General features: G+C 46.5%; 2 protein-coding genes across 2 annotated transcripts in view; one reads left to right on the forward strand and one right to left on the reverse strand.

Annotated features, from left to right (window-relative positions):
- The window catches only part of LOC142194383 (uncharacterized), a 386,321-nt gene that overhangs the window by 247,849 nt on the left and 120,081 nt on the right, over positions 1–18,391 (forward strand). The window lies entirely within an intron of this gene.
- Positions 5,224–8,463, reverse strand: LOC142200794 (uncharacterized). The gene is made up of 5 exons (XM_075271411.1): positions 8,211–8,463; positions 7,901–8,080; positions 7,699–7,822; positions 5,318–6,545; positions 5,224–5,260 (listed from the first exon to the last, which is right to left on the reverse strand). The coding sequence occupies exons 1-5, from the start codon at positions 8,286–8,288 to the stop codon at positions 5,224–5,226; spliced, it is 1,647 nt and encodes a 548-aa protein (XP_075127512.1). The 5' UTR covers positions 8,289–8,463.

Consider the following 18,391-nt stretch of genomic DNA (forward strand, 5'->3'; position numbering starts at 1 on the left):
TTTTTCAGCTGTTGCAGCTCGTTCACAGCAGTAAGGTGAGCTGAATCCTCTTTCAGCTTTTCCTCTGAGAATTATCCACCTTCTCCAACGAGGCAAGGTCATGGTAACACTAGACCTGAAGGACGCATACTTGCACGTACCCATCTAAAGGCCACACAGAAAATACCTCAGGATTGTCATCCAAATTTCCGGTCACAGGGAGCATTACCAGTTTGCCACCCTACCCTTCGGCAGCTCTTCTGCTGCTCACACTTTCACCAAGGTGATGGCTCCCATCGCTGACGCCCTCAGACTTCAAGGTCTGTTCATAGTTCCCTGTTAAGATGACTGGCTCATAATAGCTCGGTCAGTACCAGTCCTCCAACAACATCTACAGATAGCCATCTCCTTCTTTCATAGGCTAGGTTGGATAATCAATTGGGAGAAATCCGAGGTAGTGCCATCCACCCAGACAAAATTTCTAGATTTTCTTCTGGACTCAGAGGCTCTGCAGATCTCATTATCTGCCCCAAGGAGGCTGAGAATAGAGGCGGCTGCCCATTTTCTATACAGAACTCGGTGTGTATCCATCAGAACCGCCATAAGAGTCGTAGGCCTAATGTCATCTTCAGCCATGGCGATCCCTCGGGCTTTATGCATTCCCGTCCTCTCCAGACGGAAGTATTGAAGACCTGTAACAGGTCTCTAGGAGGACTCCACAAGAGGATCTGCCTTTCTCCCAGTACTCATATTTCCCTCAGATGGTGGATATATCTGAAAGAAGGAATGTCCTTGGTCCAACCAGTTTGGACTTTGACGACAACAGATGCATCCCAGTCGGGATGGGGAGCTCATGTGGACGAGAGGACTGTGCAAGATCATTGGCGCAGCCTGGAAGTAGGATCTTCCAACAAGAGGAAACTCAAGGCGGTATACCTGGCATTGCTGCACTTCACCCCATACCTCAAGGGGAAGGCTGTTAGAGTCCGGTCGCACAACATAACCACAGTGTTGTTTCTGAATAAACAGGGAGAAACCAGATCCAAAGCTCTCCTGAAAGAAACAAATCTGATTTTTTTCCTGGGCAGAAAAGAATCTGACCCATTTTTCTACTGTTCACATCAAGGGCTCCCTGAACATAGTAGCGGATTGGTTGAGTCAGGGAATTACCATATCAGGAGAATGGTCCCTCAATCCAGAGGTGTTCCAACAAATTGTCCAGACCTCATGGCAACCCAACTCAAAGCCAGGGTGGAGAAGTTCTGCTCTCTGTATCAGGAGGACGATCCCTTGGCAGTGGATGCCCTGTCCATCCCTTGGAGGTTCAGGCTAGTTTAAATATTCCCTCCAATTCTCATCATACCCAAGGTATTGATGAAAATAAGGACCAAGTCCAAGCAATTGCCATAATCCTTTTCTGGCCAAAAAGGACTTGGTTCACCCAGCTCATACAGATGAGTCAAGGCGTATACTGGAGGCTTCCTCCCTCCCAGAACCTGGTCACTCACGAAGGACAGAGATGCCAGGATCTGAGGAGATTCAACCTGACAGCCTGGAGGTTGACCAGTCCCTATTACTGAATAGAGGACTGTCAGAGGCCATGCTGAGGACCCTTGCCTGTGCCAGGGCAGAATCTACGAACAAGAACTATCAAAGGATTTGAAAAATCTTCAAGTTTTGGTGCCTTGGACATGATATGGCCTTTTCCGATCCCCTGTTGGGGACAATCTTGGATTTTCTTCGGGATGGCCTAGACAAAGGGCTATCTCCTTCCACCTTGAAGGTACATGTTGCTACTTTGTCCTGTCTGGGGAGGCGTTTGACTCAACACGCTTTGGTAAGTGGGTTTCTGAAGGGTGCCACAAGGATTAAACCCTCAGTATCAGCCCCTGTACAACAGTGGGATCTTGGTACGGTCCTGTCAGCTCTCTGCGACTCCCCGTTTGAGCCGCTAGAGGAAGTGGACTCAAAGTATTTAACCTTTATAACGTGTTTTTTTTTTTAGGCATCACCTCAGCCAAAAGGGTAGGAGTGCTGCAAGCCTTGTCTTCTGAGGAACCTTACATCTCTTTCTTCAAGGAGAGTACAGCTACGTTTTCTCACAAAGTTCAGGCCCAAGGCGCCTTCTCTGGTGAATATAAATCAACTGATCACCTTGCAAGTTTTTTTCCCTGCTCCCTCCTCGTATGAGGACGTGAAGCTCCACACACTAGACCTAGGTAAATGTCTACGGGTCTATCTCGAACGTACGTGATCCTTAAGAAGAACAGACAAACTTCTGGTTAATCTGGCAGGAAGACTTATGGGTCTTAGTGCCTCTATTTTTCGATGGGTTAAAGGGGCCATAAAGGTGGCTTTCACGTCACAGGGATTATCTCCCCCAGCTCTTCTTACGGCGCATTCCACGAGGGCAGTCTCGACGTCATGGGCAGAGAGGAGAGCGGTACCATTGGAACAATTCTGTGCGGAAGCTTCATGGTCCTCTCATTATACTTTTGTGAATCACTACAGATTCAGCTCTCAGACTTCGGACGCTACTGCCTTTGGGCGGTCAGTCTTGAGTAGAAATACACCAATTGTGCTGCTGTTATGACTAAGGGAAAACAGATTATCTACATAATCAACGATTTCACCCATATGCAATCATAACAGGGCCAGTGCCCCTGGCTGGCTAATTAGATGACCACTAATTGACTTAGCATTTAGCCTGCACATAGTCCTTACCATACCTATTACATAGGAATTACATAGGACAGATTGACATCTCATCATCAATGTCTGTTACTGCACCATTTAATATTATAGGGATTTCTCCAAGGATTGATGGTCTGGAGAGGTTTTACTGCATATGGTAGTTTAGAAGAATATACAGAAGACTAAACCACTGATGGTGGGAGGAGCCAATAATATTACAAAACCCAATGAAAATAGGACCCCTACAACATAACCTTTATTAGATATGATATAGGAACAGGTGCAAGTAAACTAAAAATTGTATGTAACACCTGGACAATATTAGCCTCAGTCCCAGTATGTTACACGATAGCAGCTACAATACAGTCATGGCCAAAAGTTTTGAGAATGACACAAATCTTCTATTGTCACATGATCTGATCCCTCTGGTTTTTCTGTGTGTTTGTCAGATGTTTTTGTCACATACAGAAATAGAATTGCAATCATATTCTGAGTGATAAAAGCTTATATTGACAGTTAGAATGAATTAATGCAGCGTTGCAATATTTGCAGTGTTGACCCTTCTTCTTCACGACCTCTGCAATTCTCCCTGGCAGCTCTCAATTAACTTCTGGACCAAATCCTGACTGATAGCCGTCCATTCTTGCACAATCAATGCTTGCATTTTGTCAGTATTGGTAGGTTTTTGTTTATCCACCCGTCTCTTGATGATTGACCACAAGTTCTCAATGGGATTAAGATCTGGGGAGTTTCCAGGCCATGGACCCAAAATCTCTCTGTTTTGTTCCCTGAGCCATTTAGTTATCACCTTTGCTTTATGGCAAGGTGCTCCATCATGCTGGAAAAGGCATTGCTGATGGCCAAACTGCTCTTGGACGATTGGGAGAAGTTGATCTTGGAGGACATTCTGGTACCATTCTTTATTCATGGCTGTGTTTTTAGGCAAGGCTGTGAGAGAGCCGATTCCCTTGGCTGAGAAGCAACCCCACACATGAATGGTTTCAGGATGCTTTACAGTTGGCATGAGACAAGACTGGTGGTAGCGCTCACCTCGTCTTCTCCAAATAAGCTGTTTTCCAGATGTCCCAAACAATCGCAAAGGGGATTCATCAGAGAAAATGACTTTACCCCAGTCCTCAGCAGTCCACTCCCTGTACCTTTTGCAGAATATCAGTCTGTCCCTGATGTTTTTTTCTGGAGAGATGTGGCTTCTTTGCTGCCCTCCTTGAGACCAGGCCTTGCTCCAAGAGTCTCCGCCTCACAGTGCGTGCAGATGCACTCACACCTGCCTGCTGCCATTCCTGAGCAAGCTCTGCACTGCTGGTAGCCCGATCCCGCGGCTGAAACACTTTTAAGAGACGGTTCTGGCGCTTGCTGGTCTTTCTTGGGCGCCCTGGAGCCTTTTTGCCAACAATGGAACCTCTCTCCTTGAAGTTCTTGATGATGTGATAGATTGTTGACTGAGGTGCAATCTTTCTAGCTGCGATACTCTTCCCTGTTAGGCCATTTTTGTGCAGTGCAATGATGACTGCAGACGTTTCTTTAGAGATAACCATGGTTAACAGAAGAGAAACAATGATGCCAAGCACCAGCCTCCTTTTAAAGTGTCCAGTGGTGTCATTCTTACTTAATCATGACAGATTGATCTCCAGCCCTGTCCTCATCAACACCCACACCTGTGTTAATGGAGCAATCACTGAAACGATGTTAGCTGGTCCTTTTAAGGCAGGGCTGCAATGATGTTGAAATGTGTTTTGGGGGATAAAGTTTGTTTTCTAGGCAAATATTGACTTTGCAAGTAATTGCTGTTAAGCTGATCACTCTATAACATTCTGGAGTATATGCAAATTGCCATTAGAAAAACTGAAGCAGGAGACTTTGTAAAAATTAATATTTGTATCATTCTCAAAACTTTTGGCCATGACTGTAGAATAAATGATAACCCTGATGCCCTAGAGATTATTGTACCCAATTAGGACCAGAATATAAACCGTTAAAGATATAGAGTGCATGTAACCGTACAAGGACAAATTATCAAATCATCTGGGCTCGGCCATCAACCTAATAGCCTGATTCTGGTAGGTGTAGAAACCTAAACCCAGGATGAAGTATATGATATAAATTGTCCTGCAAATAACTGTACTATGGGACCGGTAAGTTACTTCACTAAGGACTCACTAGGAAACCAATATAAAAATGTAAGCCACTGAGTGATTTATGCCTCTTGTCTAAATCTAAAGGACTGCCACAAAAATGACGATGTGATTCTAATCCAAATATATTATTCTTATTCTAATTGTCAAGGAGTTTAATAAATAAAAGAAAATGGCTCCTTCTCTAGGTGAGCTGTTAATGTTTTAAGATGTGAAGGGGGGGGGTAAAACATTCAAGAAAAAGGAGTTTTCTTCTGCGTGATTTGCTTGATGTTTAAATAGATTGACTTTAGAGGTAAAACATTTCCCACATTCTGGGCATGAATATGGCTTCTCTCCTGTGTGAGTTCTATGAAGTATAACAAGATATGATTTAGAGGCAAAACATTTCCCACATTCAGTATGGCTTCTCCTTTATGTGAATCTTTTGATGTCTAAAAAGATAGAATTTCTGAGCAAAACATTTCCCACATTCTGAACATGAAAATGGCTTCTCCCCTGTGTGAAGTATCTGATGTATAATCATTTTTGCTTTAGAGGTAAAACATTTCTCACATTCTGGGCATGAATATGGCTTCTCTCCTGTGTGACTCCTCTGATGTGTAACAAGCTGTGATTTATCGGTAAAACATTTCTCACATTCTGAACATGAATATGGCTTCTCTCCTGTGTGAATTCTCTGATGTGTAACAAGATGTGATTTACATGCAAAACATTTCTCACATTCTGGGCATGAATATGGCTTCTCTCCTGTGTGAATTCTCTGATGTTCAACAAGAATTGATTGACAGGTAAAACATTTCCCACATTCTGGGCATGGATATGGCTTCTCCCCTTTATGAATTCTCTGATGTTCAACAAGAAGTGATTGACAGGTAAAACATTTCCCACATTCTGAACATGAATATGGCTTCTCTCCTGTATGAATTCTCTGATGTTCAACAAGATGCGATTTCTGCGTATAACATTTTCTACATTCTGGACATGAAAATGGCTTCTCCCCTGAATGAGTTCTTTGATGACCAACAAGATGTGATTTCCGAGCAAAACATTTCCCACATTCTGGGCATGAATACGGCTTCTCCCCTGTATGAATTCTCTGATGTTCAACAAGGATTGATTGACAGGTAAAACATTTCCCACATTCTGGGCATGGATATGGCTTCTCCCCTTTATGAATTCTCTGATGTTCAACAAGAAGTGATTGACAGGTAAAACATTTCCCACATTTTGAGCATGAATATGGCTTCTCTCCTGTATGAATTCTCTGATGTTCAATAAGATGTGATTTCCGTGTATAACATTTTCTACATTCTGGGCATGAATATGGCTTCTCCCCTGTGTGAGTTCTTTGATGATCAACAAGATGTGATTTCCGAGCAAAACATTTTGCACATTCTGGGCATGAATATGGCTTCTCCCCTGTGTGAATTCTTTGATGTTGAACAAGATGTGATTTATCAGCAAAACATTTCCCACATTCTAGGCACGAATATGGCTTCTCCCCTGTGTGAGTTCTATGATGAATAGCAGCTATTTTGTATTTTTTATTTTTTTTAACAGACTGTGATGAATTAGAAGAAACATCTTTCTCTTGAAGGGCTGGGAGTATATCAGGGGTAATGGCATGCTCTTCATATGAATCTTGTGTGATACCATGATCCATTGCTTTATAATCTGTAGGTATCAGATGTCCCTCTGAGCTCCTGGTACAGTCATCTGCCATGAAAAAAAAATTCTTACTATTTTTGAATGACATAACCTTAGAAATATCTTCTACACTGATCTTCCACTGTGAAATCCGTCTCTGATACAAAGAGAAGACATTTCCTTATGACTGCTAAATCAGTTATTCCTAGCCATTGGTGTAGCTCTCGCGCCCCTACTGTACTTGAGTGGATTAAAGAAAATCCAGAGAATGGAGACACTTGTGGTGGAAGATTCCTCCACAATCCTTGAAAGCTATAACTGTTTGAAAGCCATAGATTCGGTTTCAGGAGTTTGACAAGTTTTCTAACTTGAACTCCTCTATTTGGGAGGGAAAGTTTTACTCCTCAGTCAGTTCTTTCCTACACTGATGGGTTCCATGGTGCCCTTCTCCTCTTCCCCCCCCCCCTTCTGTTGCTGGGTTATTCTTCCTTCTGTTGTTTTTCCCCTATTGGACTCCCAGTATCATGAGTGTAGCCCGTGGCAGATCAACACCCCCTTCTGCATCAAATCACTTTTTGAGACCCAGAGACTTCTACAGAGAAATCTTAGGTTTCATTTTATAGGCTTTTGTTGGGCATTTAGGCCCAATTGCACCTGCAGTCCCTCACTATGCATTATATAGTGGTGACTCCTCACCTGGACGGGTCCCTGTAGGAATGTCCTCCTCACACTCCTCATCACCACTCACATAGGGCTCTTCCTTTATTCTCATAGATATAGCATTAATGTCGCTCACATCTTTATCCTGATGGAAAATCTGGGAAACAAATAATGTAAAAGTCACCGGACAAATGGGGAAGTCACAGAGAATGTTCTAGATCATTAATCCGCATGAAGATGGAAGATGTCCTGACAGTAGCTGCAGGTCTGTGAGAAGCCGGATAAACATATTAGATGGCGGCTCAATGACACCGCCCATGTATATAACCATCTAATACTGCTGGATACAACAAGACTGACCACAAGGACTTCACAGCCCGGCTACACATCATAGGGAATATCTCCATCTACCTGATCATCATCCTGTGGAAGAAGAGGACTGGGACATCTCTCCGGTGTTGTCCTCTTACTGGATCTACCTGTAGGAAACACAGACAGGGACTGAATTCATTCTGTACATACAAATAATGGAAGTCCATGTGTATATAGTCATGTCTATTACCTGCTGATGTGAGGGGCTGCTGGTCCTCCATCATCACCTCCTTGTACAGATCCTTGTGTCCTTCTAAATACTCCCACTCCTCCATGGAGAAATAGACAGCGACATCCTGACACCTTATAGGAACCTGACAACACAATGATACAGTCATCACCCCGACCCCTCCAGTTACTGTATAATGTCCCAGCATTCCCAGCACTGTCACCTCTCCAGTCAGCAGCTCCAGCATCTTGTTGGCGAGTTCTAGGATCTTCTGTCCATTGATCTCCTCCTGTATCAGCGGATGAGGTGGAAGCCCCGGGAATGGGCTCAGGGTTCCTCCATATCCTTCATACACAGGAGCCTGACAGCGCCCACTAGAGGTCTTCTTCACTACTGTGTAATCCTGGTTATGGGGAGACACATTAATAAATCTCACTACATACATGTCCAGAGTCCATCACCTCTCCAGTCATATCATCTGTTATTACTATAGATAAGAATGATGTCATGATGACATCATCAGAATCTCTCACCTCTCCAGTAAGCTGGTAGATGATCTCTAGGGTGAGATTTAATAGACTTTCCGCCATCTTGTTCCTGTCTCTTTCCATCCTTGATGGATCAATCAGGAATATTCTCTTATATAGAAGATACTGAGAGGATTCTATATTGTAGGAACCTGAATGGAGAGAAGATGAGACAATGTAATCACTACACGGAATCCCATGGAATAAATAGGATTAGTAGGGAGTATAAGGGGGGCTTCCGGATCAGGCTCTAGTATGTGAAGATACCTGGCACATTCCTCCTCTCTGTATCAGACTCTTCCCCTTTGTTGAGCAGTGAGACGGAACAAGTGTCCTACACAGTATATAGTATATAACAGGGTAGGAAACCTTTTACCTTTTATTGTATAGATCAGGTACTCGGAGTGCGGTGTAATATTTTTTTAATGTATATTGTGAGCCCCATATAGGGATATATGATATAGGAATTACAATGTACATTATTTCCTATCAGTATGTCTTTGTAGAATGGGAGGAAATCCACGCAAACATGGGGAGAACATACAAACTCCTTGCAGATGTTGTTCCTGTGAGTGCGGTGTAGTAATTGTAAGGCTGACTTCCCCTATACTACCGTCATATACCACACACCATAATACAGAAGTGCCGCCACCAGGTGCATTTACTGCCATTTCCTGGGACGTTCTTGTGCAGCCCCCAATGTTTGTGCCCAGGAGCTCTACGTGGCAGCACCTTAGGGTAGTGACACTTTATGTATCTGGATGGCGCTATAGCTGTATACAAATACACATAGCAAGAATTCGCATAACAGTGTATATATAAAAAGTATAAATTGTATTATTCAATAATCATAAAATGGAATCAGATAGTGAGTACACAGATACAAACCAAGGTAGCCAAAAATAGACCAAACACTACCACACTATATGGATAGTAATAAATCAATTGCACATATCAAGTGAAGATCCATTCATCTAGTTATACACAACACAGGTGAATATATTCAATTATATATAAATGTGATTAAGTCTCAATGCACACTCACTAGTAAGGGCTCGTTCACATCTGCGCCCGTACTCCGTTCTGCAGGTTTCCGTTTCCAATCCCATTTCAGGGGATCCGTGGAGCGCAGTCTCTGCCTGGTAATGTTTTACCTGTTACTTTGACACCATGGGCTTTGTTTTTGCCTGAGTAATGGCTACTTGTTAGATCACTGCCTTCTCATTGTCATTGTTGTTTACTAGTCATCATGCACTTTGCCCTTTCCCATACTGCATCATGTTCTACCTTATACGCATCTTATTTGGTTATATTTATGACGGAACTATATATACTTGTTGGCACCATTGTGACACTTCCCTATACAATTGCTATATGTCGCTGTTGAATATATAATGTCACTTTATATGATGTCTATAAGGTATATTTAGTGTCATCTTTGTTTTGCTGACTTCTTTGCATATTGTCTGGATGTGTACTCAGGCACACATTATTGCCATTATTTACAGACTTACCCATGTGTATACTCTTTTCATACTTACCTGAGTCGGCCCTCCATTCTGTTGGTATGCTATCCTCCCTTATATAACTTTTAAAACAATTTGTCTAATAAAGTTTTTGTATTTTGATTACTCTGGTGTCCCAGTCACAATTTTTCTGTTTGGTTGTACTGCTTTTGTGACTACTGGGACCAACTAGTTACTTGGACCTTTATTTAGGGAAACTATATTTTGCAGTAATGTCATGATTCCCCTTTCTTTACCATGATTGTTTTGTATGCCTCCAACTCAAGAACATCCACCGAATCCGCTCCTTCCTCACCCCTGAAACCACTAAGATGCTCGTCCAGACCCTCATAATCTCCCGCCTAGATTACTGTAACACCCTCCTCTATGGACTCCCAGCTAACACCCTCGCCCCCCTCCAGTCTACCTTAAACTGCGCTGCTCGTTTAATTCACCTCACCCCCCGATCTTCATCGGCTGCTCCCCTCTGCCAGTCCCTCCACTGGCTACCTATAGCCCAGCGAATTGAGTTCAAGCTACTAACGCTAACATACAAAGCCATCCACAACCTGTCCCCTCCATATATCTCTGACCTCATCCTCACCTGGCCCCTCCATATATCTCTGACCTCATCTCCCGCTACCTGCCCACACGTAACCTCAGATCCTCCAATGACCTCCTACTCCGCTCTGCTCTCATCCGCTCCTCACACAACCGCCTCCAAGATTTCTCCCGTGCATCCCCCATACTCTGGAACTCCTTTACCACCATACAGCCAGGGCTACTGCCCTCAGTATGCGAGAGCCCGGGACTGTGTCTGACACTGTGATCTGTAGTACGGGGGCACCACAAGGTACAGTTCTTGCCCCATTTATCTTCACACTGTTGACTTTAGGCACAACACATCTAGCTCCTACTTACAGAAGTCCTCAGAAATAGACTTGACAGGCTGATCAGAAGGGCTAGCTATGTCCTGGAGAGCCCCCTGGACCCAATACACATGGTGGGTGACAGAAGGACTGTTAGGACTGCGCGGCAGCTGTGGCCAAGATATTAGGGTCGCAGGTTGTTCCGCTGTCTCTGCTCAGTCCAACATGCATGGGGTTAATCCCCTTGCAGCTGATAGGTGTGGTTGGCATGCTGACTGACACTGGTGTCAGCCTATCGGCATCTGGCTTGAAGCACCTGGGCTGGTTGATCAGTCCCACCTTCCCTCCATTTAAGGAGGCTGGTTTGAATGCCGGGTGCTCTAATATCAAACCAGTTGAATTAGGGATACAGTTGCTGTCCCGTTGGTGGAGATAGGGTCCCGCCCCGTCAAAACTGGTAAGTAATAGAGCTCCACACGTAGATTGTGTTCAAGATAATTTATTGTAGCGAATTCGCTACAATAAATTATCTTGAACACAATCTACATGTGGAGCTCTATTACTTACCATCTAATATCAAACCAAATACATCATGCTGCACGGCAGTGCAGAACTTAGTTTGGCAGGTGCCACATGGTGGCTCAGTGGTTAGCACTGCAGCCTTGCAGCGCTGGAGTCCTGGTGTTCAAATCCCGCCAAGGGCATAAAACCATCTGCAAGGAGTTTGTATGTTCTCCCCGTGTTTGCATGGATTTCCATCCCATATTCCAAAAAAGACATAATGATAGGGTGAAGTGTACATTGTGAGCTCTATGTGGGGCTCACAATCTACATTTAAAAAAAAAAAAAAAAAAAAAAAAGAACTTAGTTTGGCAGAGTACTGCCTTAGCTAGGTGGGGCTTAGTTAGAATTGCCCAGGGAATTGCCACCTAGCTAGCCTCTAATCTCCATTGTATCATGTGCTGCGGCTGTGTGTGTGACCCAGCACTGTTATATGTGTTACAGTGTGTCAGTACCTTAGGCAGGCTGGTATCTGTGGTCCTCCATAGCAGGGGGCTGAGGTGTGTGTGCGGCCCAGTAAGATGCTGAGAGCACTCGGTCATTGTTAGTTGTCTAATGGTGAAGTAACTGCTAAGACTTTAGTATTCATTTAGCGGCTGCTTTGTCCTGCAATGGCAGCTGCCCTGTGTAACTGAGAGTGAAGCTCCTATTCTGAGGTAGTCCTGTCAGCGACCGACTGCTTCACCCCAAATGTGAGAAGGAGCTATCGGAGATCCTTCCAACCGCGGTCAGGCTGTATAATTATTTATTATTATTGTTAATCCTATAGTGCTGTACATTATTATATTAATTCCATGGTGCTTTACATTTGGGGGTTACATACAATACACAGAATATACAGGTAGATATAATACTGACAGTGATTGGCTGGCACAGTGGGGTAGAGGGCCCTGCCCGCGAGGGCTTACAATCTATGAGGGAAGGGGGGTAGAGATAGAAGGAGAGGGGGAGACTGCACAGATGGCAGTGAGGTCACAGTGTTATTGGGGTTTGGAGGCCTTCCTGAATAGGGGAGTCTTCAGAGCCTTCTTGAAGCCTGTGATTGTGGGGGTCAGTCTTATGTGTCGTGGTAAGGAGTTCCAGAGTATGGGGGATGCACGGGAGAAATCTTGGAGGCGGTTGTGTGAGGAGCGGATGAGAGCAGAGCGGAGCAGGAGGTCATTGGAGGATCTGAGGTTACGTGTGGGCAGGTAGCGGGAGATTAGGTCAGAGGTATATGGAGGGGACAGGTTGTGGATGAGGTCAGAGATATATGGAGAGGACAGGTTGTGGATGAGGTCAGAGATATATGGAGAGGACAGGTTGTGGATGAGGTCAGAGATATATGGAGGGGACAGGTTGTGGATGAGGTCAGAGATATATGGAGAGGACAGGTTGTGGATGAGGTCAGAGATATATGGAGGGGACAGGTGAGGTCAGAGATATATGGAGGGGACAGGTTGTGGATGGCTTGGTATGTTAGCGTTAGTAGCTTGAACTCAATTCGCTGGGCTATAGGTAGCCAGTGGAGGGACTGGCAGAGGGGAGCAGCCGATGAAGATCGGGGGGAGAGGTGAATTAAACGAGCAGCACAGTTTAAGGTGGACTGGAGGGGGGAGAGGGTGTTAGCTGGGAGTCCATGGAGAAGGGTGTTGCAGTAGTCTAGGCGGGAGATTATGAGGGCCTGGACGAGCATCTTGGTAGTTTCAGGGGTGAGGAAGGAGCGGATTCGGTGGATGTTCTTGAGTTGGAGGCAGCAGGAAGTGTTGAGGGTTTCAACATGTGACTTGAAGGATAGGTCAGAGTCCAGGGTTACCCCAAGGCATCGGGCCTGTGAGACAGGGGTAATTGTGGTTCCGTTAACTTTGATAGATGGGTCAGGTGGAGGGGCCATACGGGGTGGGGCGAAGATGATGAACTCTGTTTTCTCCATGTTGAGTTTGAGAAAGTGGGAGGAGAGGAAGGAGGCTGGAACTCTGGCCAGCAGGAGGTAATGTCTGGTCCAGAGATGTAGATTTGGGTTTCATAGGCATAGCAGTGGTATTGAAAACCATGAGATTCTATGAGTTGGCCCAGGCCGAGGGTGTAGATGGAGAACAGGAGGGGTCCTAGGATGGAGCCTTGGGGGACACCTACAGAGAGAGGGCGAGGTGAGGAGGTGGTGTGCGAGTGGGAGACGCTGAATGTGCGGTCGGTGAGGTATGAGGAGATCCAGGAAAGGGCCAGGTCTGAGATACCAAGGAATGAGAGAATTTCTAATAGGAGGGAGTGGTCAACTGTGTCAAAGGAGAGGTCAAGGAGGAGGAGGACAGAGTAGTGGCGCTTGGCTTTGGCGGTTAACAGGTCATTGGTGACTTTTGTTAGGGCAGTTTCAGTGGAGTGCCGGGGTCTGAAGCCTGACTGTAGTCTGTCAAAGTGCAGGTTGGACGAGAGATAGGAGGAGAGTTCGGAGTGGATATGTTGCTCAAGCAGTTTTGAGGCGTACGGGAGCAGTGAGATGGGACGATAGTTGGCTGGAGAGGACGGGTCAAGGGACGGTTTCTTAAGTATAGGAGTGACAGTGGCGTGTTTGAAGGCAGAGGGGAAGGATCCATTGGTTAGGGATAGATTGAAGAGATCAGTTAGGGCCGGAGTAATGACTTCAGTGAGTTTGGGGATAAGATGTGACTGGATCAGGTCGAGCACGCAGGAGGTGAGGTGGGATTTGGAGATTAGGGAGGAGAGTTTTTCGTCAGTGATAGTGGGGAAACAGGTCAGGGATGAGGAGCAGTAAGTAGTTGGGTGGAGGGGTTGTCGGGGGGGAATAGGGTGAGACTGTCTCTGATGGTGTCAATTTTAGTTCTGAAGTAGGAGGCAAAGTCGTCAGCTGAGATAAGTTATGTCGGAGGGGGGGGCGGGAGGACGGAGGAGGGAGTTTAAGGTGGAGAAGAGCTGTTTGGGGTTGCAAGAGAGTGCAGATATGAGCATGGTGAAGTAGACCTGCTTTGCAGAGGTGAGTGCGTTCTTAAATGTGAGAACTGCCTCTTTGTAACTGAGGAAGTCTTTCTGGGAGTGGCTTTTCTTCCAGAGGCGTTCTGCAACCCGCGAGGCACGTCTCAGTTTTTTAGTCAGGTCGGTGTGCCAGGGTTGTCTATTGATCGGTCGGGCTCTGGTGTTTGTGTAGGGGGCCACAGAATCAAGGGCTGAGGTAATGGTGGTATTATAGAAGGCAGCAGCGGCATCTGTGTCCTGGAGTGAGGCTATATCAGCGAGTGGTAGGAGAGAGTCTGGGAGGGTGCAGGTGTCAAGGCGGTTGAGGTTCCTGCTGGGTGTGTTGGTTTAGAGGTTGGGTTTTCTATTGGAGAGGAGAGGGCAGAGAATGTCAGCAGGTTGTGGTCAGAGAGTATGGACGGAGAGTTAGAGAGGCTGCATATGAAGCAGAGGCGGGTGAATATTAGGTCTAGTGTGCCCCCCTTTTATGTAGGTGGCAGAGGAGGACCAATGGGAGAGACCAAAGGAGGCGGTGAGGGACAGGAGGCAGGAAGGGGGGGGGGGTAGTCTGTGTTAATTGGGATGTTGAAATCACCCATGATGATGGTGGGGGTGTCTGTGGATAGGAAGTGTGTGAGCCAGGTGGTGAAGTGGTCGATAAAGGCAGCGGTAGGTCCCGGTGGTCGATATATGATGGCCAGTTGTCGGTTGGAGGGTGAGTAGATACGGACACAGTGCACTTCAAAGGAGGGGGGGTGTGGGTAGGTATTGCTTGGATAGGGGCGAATGAGCAATTGTCTGACAGGACACTTACACCTCCACCAGGTTTATTGTTGGGGCGAATGTGAGAATTGCAGACCTCCATAGGAGAGGGCGGCGGGGAGGCTGTGTCTGGGGGTGTCAGCCATGTTTCTGTGAGACCAAGAAATGCGAGTTCATTAAGAATGAAAAGGTCGTGGATGTAGTCTGGTTTATTACGTACAGAGCGGGCATTCCATTGTGCACCGGAGAGGACAGGAGGGGGGGGGTTGTATGTGTATGGGGCGGAAAGCCTGCAGGTTTGTAAGGAGCTGTGCAGAGAAAGTTATATGGTGAGGTAGGAGAGAGGGAGAGATGAGGATTTCGTTACTGACAAGGCTGGTTTGGGGTGGAAGAGTGGTTTTTACAAGGATCGGGAGAACAACAGTGATTAAAGTGAGAAGCATTTCAGTTAGACAAGTGAGCAGTTTGCAGTAGGTGGTTTTGTTACCTTCTACTTCATTGTGGTGTAATTCTGAATCTACACTTAGATTCACACTTGGATTGCACACTGGATAGCACAAATGACCGAGGCCAAATGACCAGAGTGCTTACATTTATACAACCCAGGGTTTGTAAGATGCCTATCAGGTGTGAATGGGGGTGTGGATATATGGAGACACAATGAAGCCAGAATCATAGACAGCGAGGTTTGGGGCCCAGCCACCTACCCAGACCAGTCAAAGTGGGATTCCAGCCCAACAGAGACCTTCCACCTGGAGTTCTGCAAATACCTGCTCCATGTCCATCGCAACACCTCCAACATGGCCTGCAGGGCAGAGCTAGGCAGACTCCCCCTATGGCTCACCATACAGAAGAGGGCGCTAGCTTTCCAGGCACACATCCAGGGGAGCAAGCCTGACTCCTACCACCACCAAGCTTGGCTAAGCCACCTGAGCAAACCAGACACTCACCAACCAAACAACAGCCAACCACCAAACCAAAAACACCAACAGATGATAACCAAGGCCGAAATAAAGGCGACCACAGAGGCAAACAGAGAGCGGTATATTGAAGAATGGAGAAACGAAATAAATAACTCCAAGAAACTCACCGTGTACCAATCCCTACAACAAGACTACACCATGGCCACCTACCTGGAGAGAATACGCCACCCCAAACACAGACAGACCCTGAGCCGATACAGACTGAGCGCCCACAACCTAGAGATAGAGACGGGGCGATACAGGCAGACGTATAAGCCATGGAAGAACAGACTGTGCCAGCACTGTAACCAGGGGGCCCTAGAAGATGAAACCCACTTCCTGCTACACTGCACCAAATACTCAGCTGTGAGGGCCGTCTACTACCAAAGACTCTCTGCCCACATCCCAGACTTCATATCCGCAGACGAGAAGAGGAAACTCTACATCCTACTGGGAGAAGAAGAGGCCACTGTGGAGATCGCTGCCCAATACGTGTCCAGCTGCCACCAAATAAGAGGAAGATGAGACTGCCTTTACATTTCTACCCCATTCTACTCAGAACTGTCCCGGCTTTCACACCGCATAATGTAAGGAAAAACATACTGCACACAGTATTATCCCCCATAGTGGCCCCTGCACACAGTATTATCCCCCATAGTGGCCCCTGCACACAGTATTATCCCCCATAGTGGCCCCTGCACACAGTATTATCCCCCATAGTGGCCCCTGCACACAGTATTATCCCCCATAGTGGCCCCTGCACACAGTATTATCCCCCATAGTGGCCCCTGCACACAGTATTATCCCCCATAGTGGCCCCTGCACACAGTATTATCCCCCATAGTGGCCCCTGCACACAGTATTATCCCCCATAGTGGCCCCTGCACACAGTTTTATCCCCCATAGTGGCCCCTGCACACAGTATTATGTCCCATAGTGGCCCCTGCACACAGTATTATCCCCCATAGTGGCCCCTGCACACAGTGTTATGTCCCATAGTGGCCTCTGCACACAGTGTTATGTCCCATAGTGGCCCCTGCACACAGTATTATCCCCCATAGTGGCCCCTGCACACAGTATTATTCCCCATAGTGGCCCCTGCACACAGTTTTATCCCCCATAGTGGCCCCTGCACACAGTATTATCCCCCATAGTGGCCCCTGCACACAGTGTTATCCCCCATAGTGACTCCTGCACACAGTGTTATCCCCCATAGTGGCCCCTGCACACAGTGTTATCCCCCATAGTGGCCCCTGCACACAGTGTTATGTCCCATAGTGGCCCCTGCACACAGTTTTATCCCCCATAGTGGCCCCTGCACACAGTGTTATCCCCCATAGTGGCCCCTGCACACAGTATTATGTCCCATAGTGGCCCCTGCACACAGTGTTATGTCCCATAGTGGCCTCTGCACACAGTATTATCCCCCATAGTGGCCCCTGCACACAGTGTTATGTCCCATAGTGACCCCTGCACACAGTATTATGTCCCATAGTGGCCCCTGCACACAGTATTATGTCCCATAGTGGCCCCTGCACACAGTATTATGTCCCATAGTGGCCCCTGCACACAGTATTATCCCCCATAGTGGCCCCTGTATACAGTATTATGTCCCACTGTGGACACCCATAAACAATTATTATACTCCGGGGTCTTTTCAGACCATATAATAATCGGAGACCCGGGTGAATAAAAACATAAAATACTGCTGTTACTTACCTTTCCCCCGGCTCCTCTGCGGTCTTCTCCGCTGCTGTCCTTGTACAATGTCGTCGGACGTCACATGACCCGGGACGCAGGCCGTGTTCATGTGACGTAAGAGATGTCAGGAAGGACGTCAGGAAGGAGGCCTGGCAGGATCGTGGAGAGGTAAGTAACAGTGTTTTTTATGTTTCTTACCTCTCCCGGTCTGCCAATCATTATACTCGGGAGTCTAAAAAGATCCCAAAGTATAATGATAGCAGCGGTAGCAGCTGTCACTGGGCCCGTAATGTCCCAGGCCCTGTGGCAGCTGCCTCTGCTGCTATGGCGGTAGTTACACCACTGGGAGCAGCTCCATTCTAGTCACAACCCTCCCCATACACTAGAATATACCTGATCCATGTGCTGGGCCGGGGGGTCAGAGCCTGAGCCATGTGATACTGAGGGGCTGCAGAGGAGTCATCACTAGGAATTACCTGCACATGTACACAAGGCCTTTGTGGTCCAGAACTGTCCGGGGGTAAAGGGGTTAATGCTACATCTCCCGCCCTGTATATATATATATGCTGTATACATGAGTCCCCCTTTGACAACAATAACAAAGGATTAAGTCCCGCCCTTCCTATTTCCGGTCGAAGATCTCTTTCCGGTTTTGAGAGTTTGCCATGTCTAGCAGGGGTATAGGCATACTGTTTCGTGGTTACGACGAGCCTGCTGCAGAACCTCATTTGCTAAATGCTATACAGTATATATATTTATTTGCCGAATGCTATATATATGTATAGCATTCGGCAAATGAACACTGATTCTGCAGCAGGCACGTCCTTGCCACGGGCAGGCAAGAGTTTTTCTCATTGGAATGAATAGTCCGATGTTAG

This window comes from Leptodactylus fuscus, chromosome 1 (assembly GCF_031893055.1).
Source record: "Leptodactylus fuscus isolate aLepFus1 chromosome 1, aLepFus1.hap2, whole genome shotgun sequence".
Classification (NCBI taxonomy): Eukaryota; Metazoa; Chordata; class Amphibia; order Anura; family Leptodactylidae; genus Leptodactylus; species Leptodactylus fuscus.

Excerpts from the sequence above, each read along its gene's own strand:
- LOC142200794 (XM_075271411.1), bottom strand. The coding sequence starts at position 8,288 with ATGGAAAGAGACAGGAACAAGATGGCGGAAAGTCTATTAAATCTCACC. Across the intron at positions 8,081-8,210 it reads TCTACCAGCTTACTGGAGAG|GATTACACAGTAGTGAAGAA; the intron begins GTGAGAGATTCT and ends CCCCATAACCAG. Across the intron at positions 6,546-7,698 it reads GCAGCCCCTCACATCAGCAG|ATGACTGTACCAGGAGCTCA; the intron begins GTAATAGACATG and ends TTTTCATGGCAG.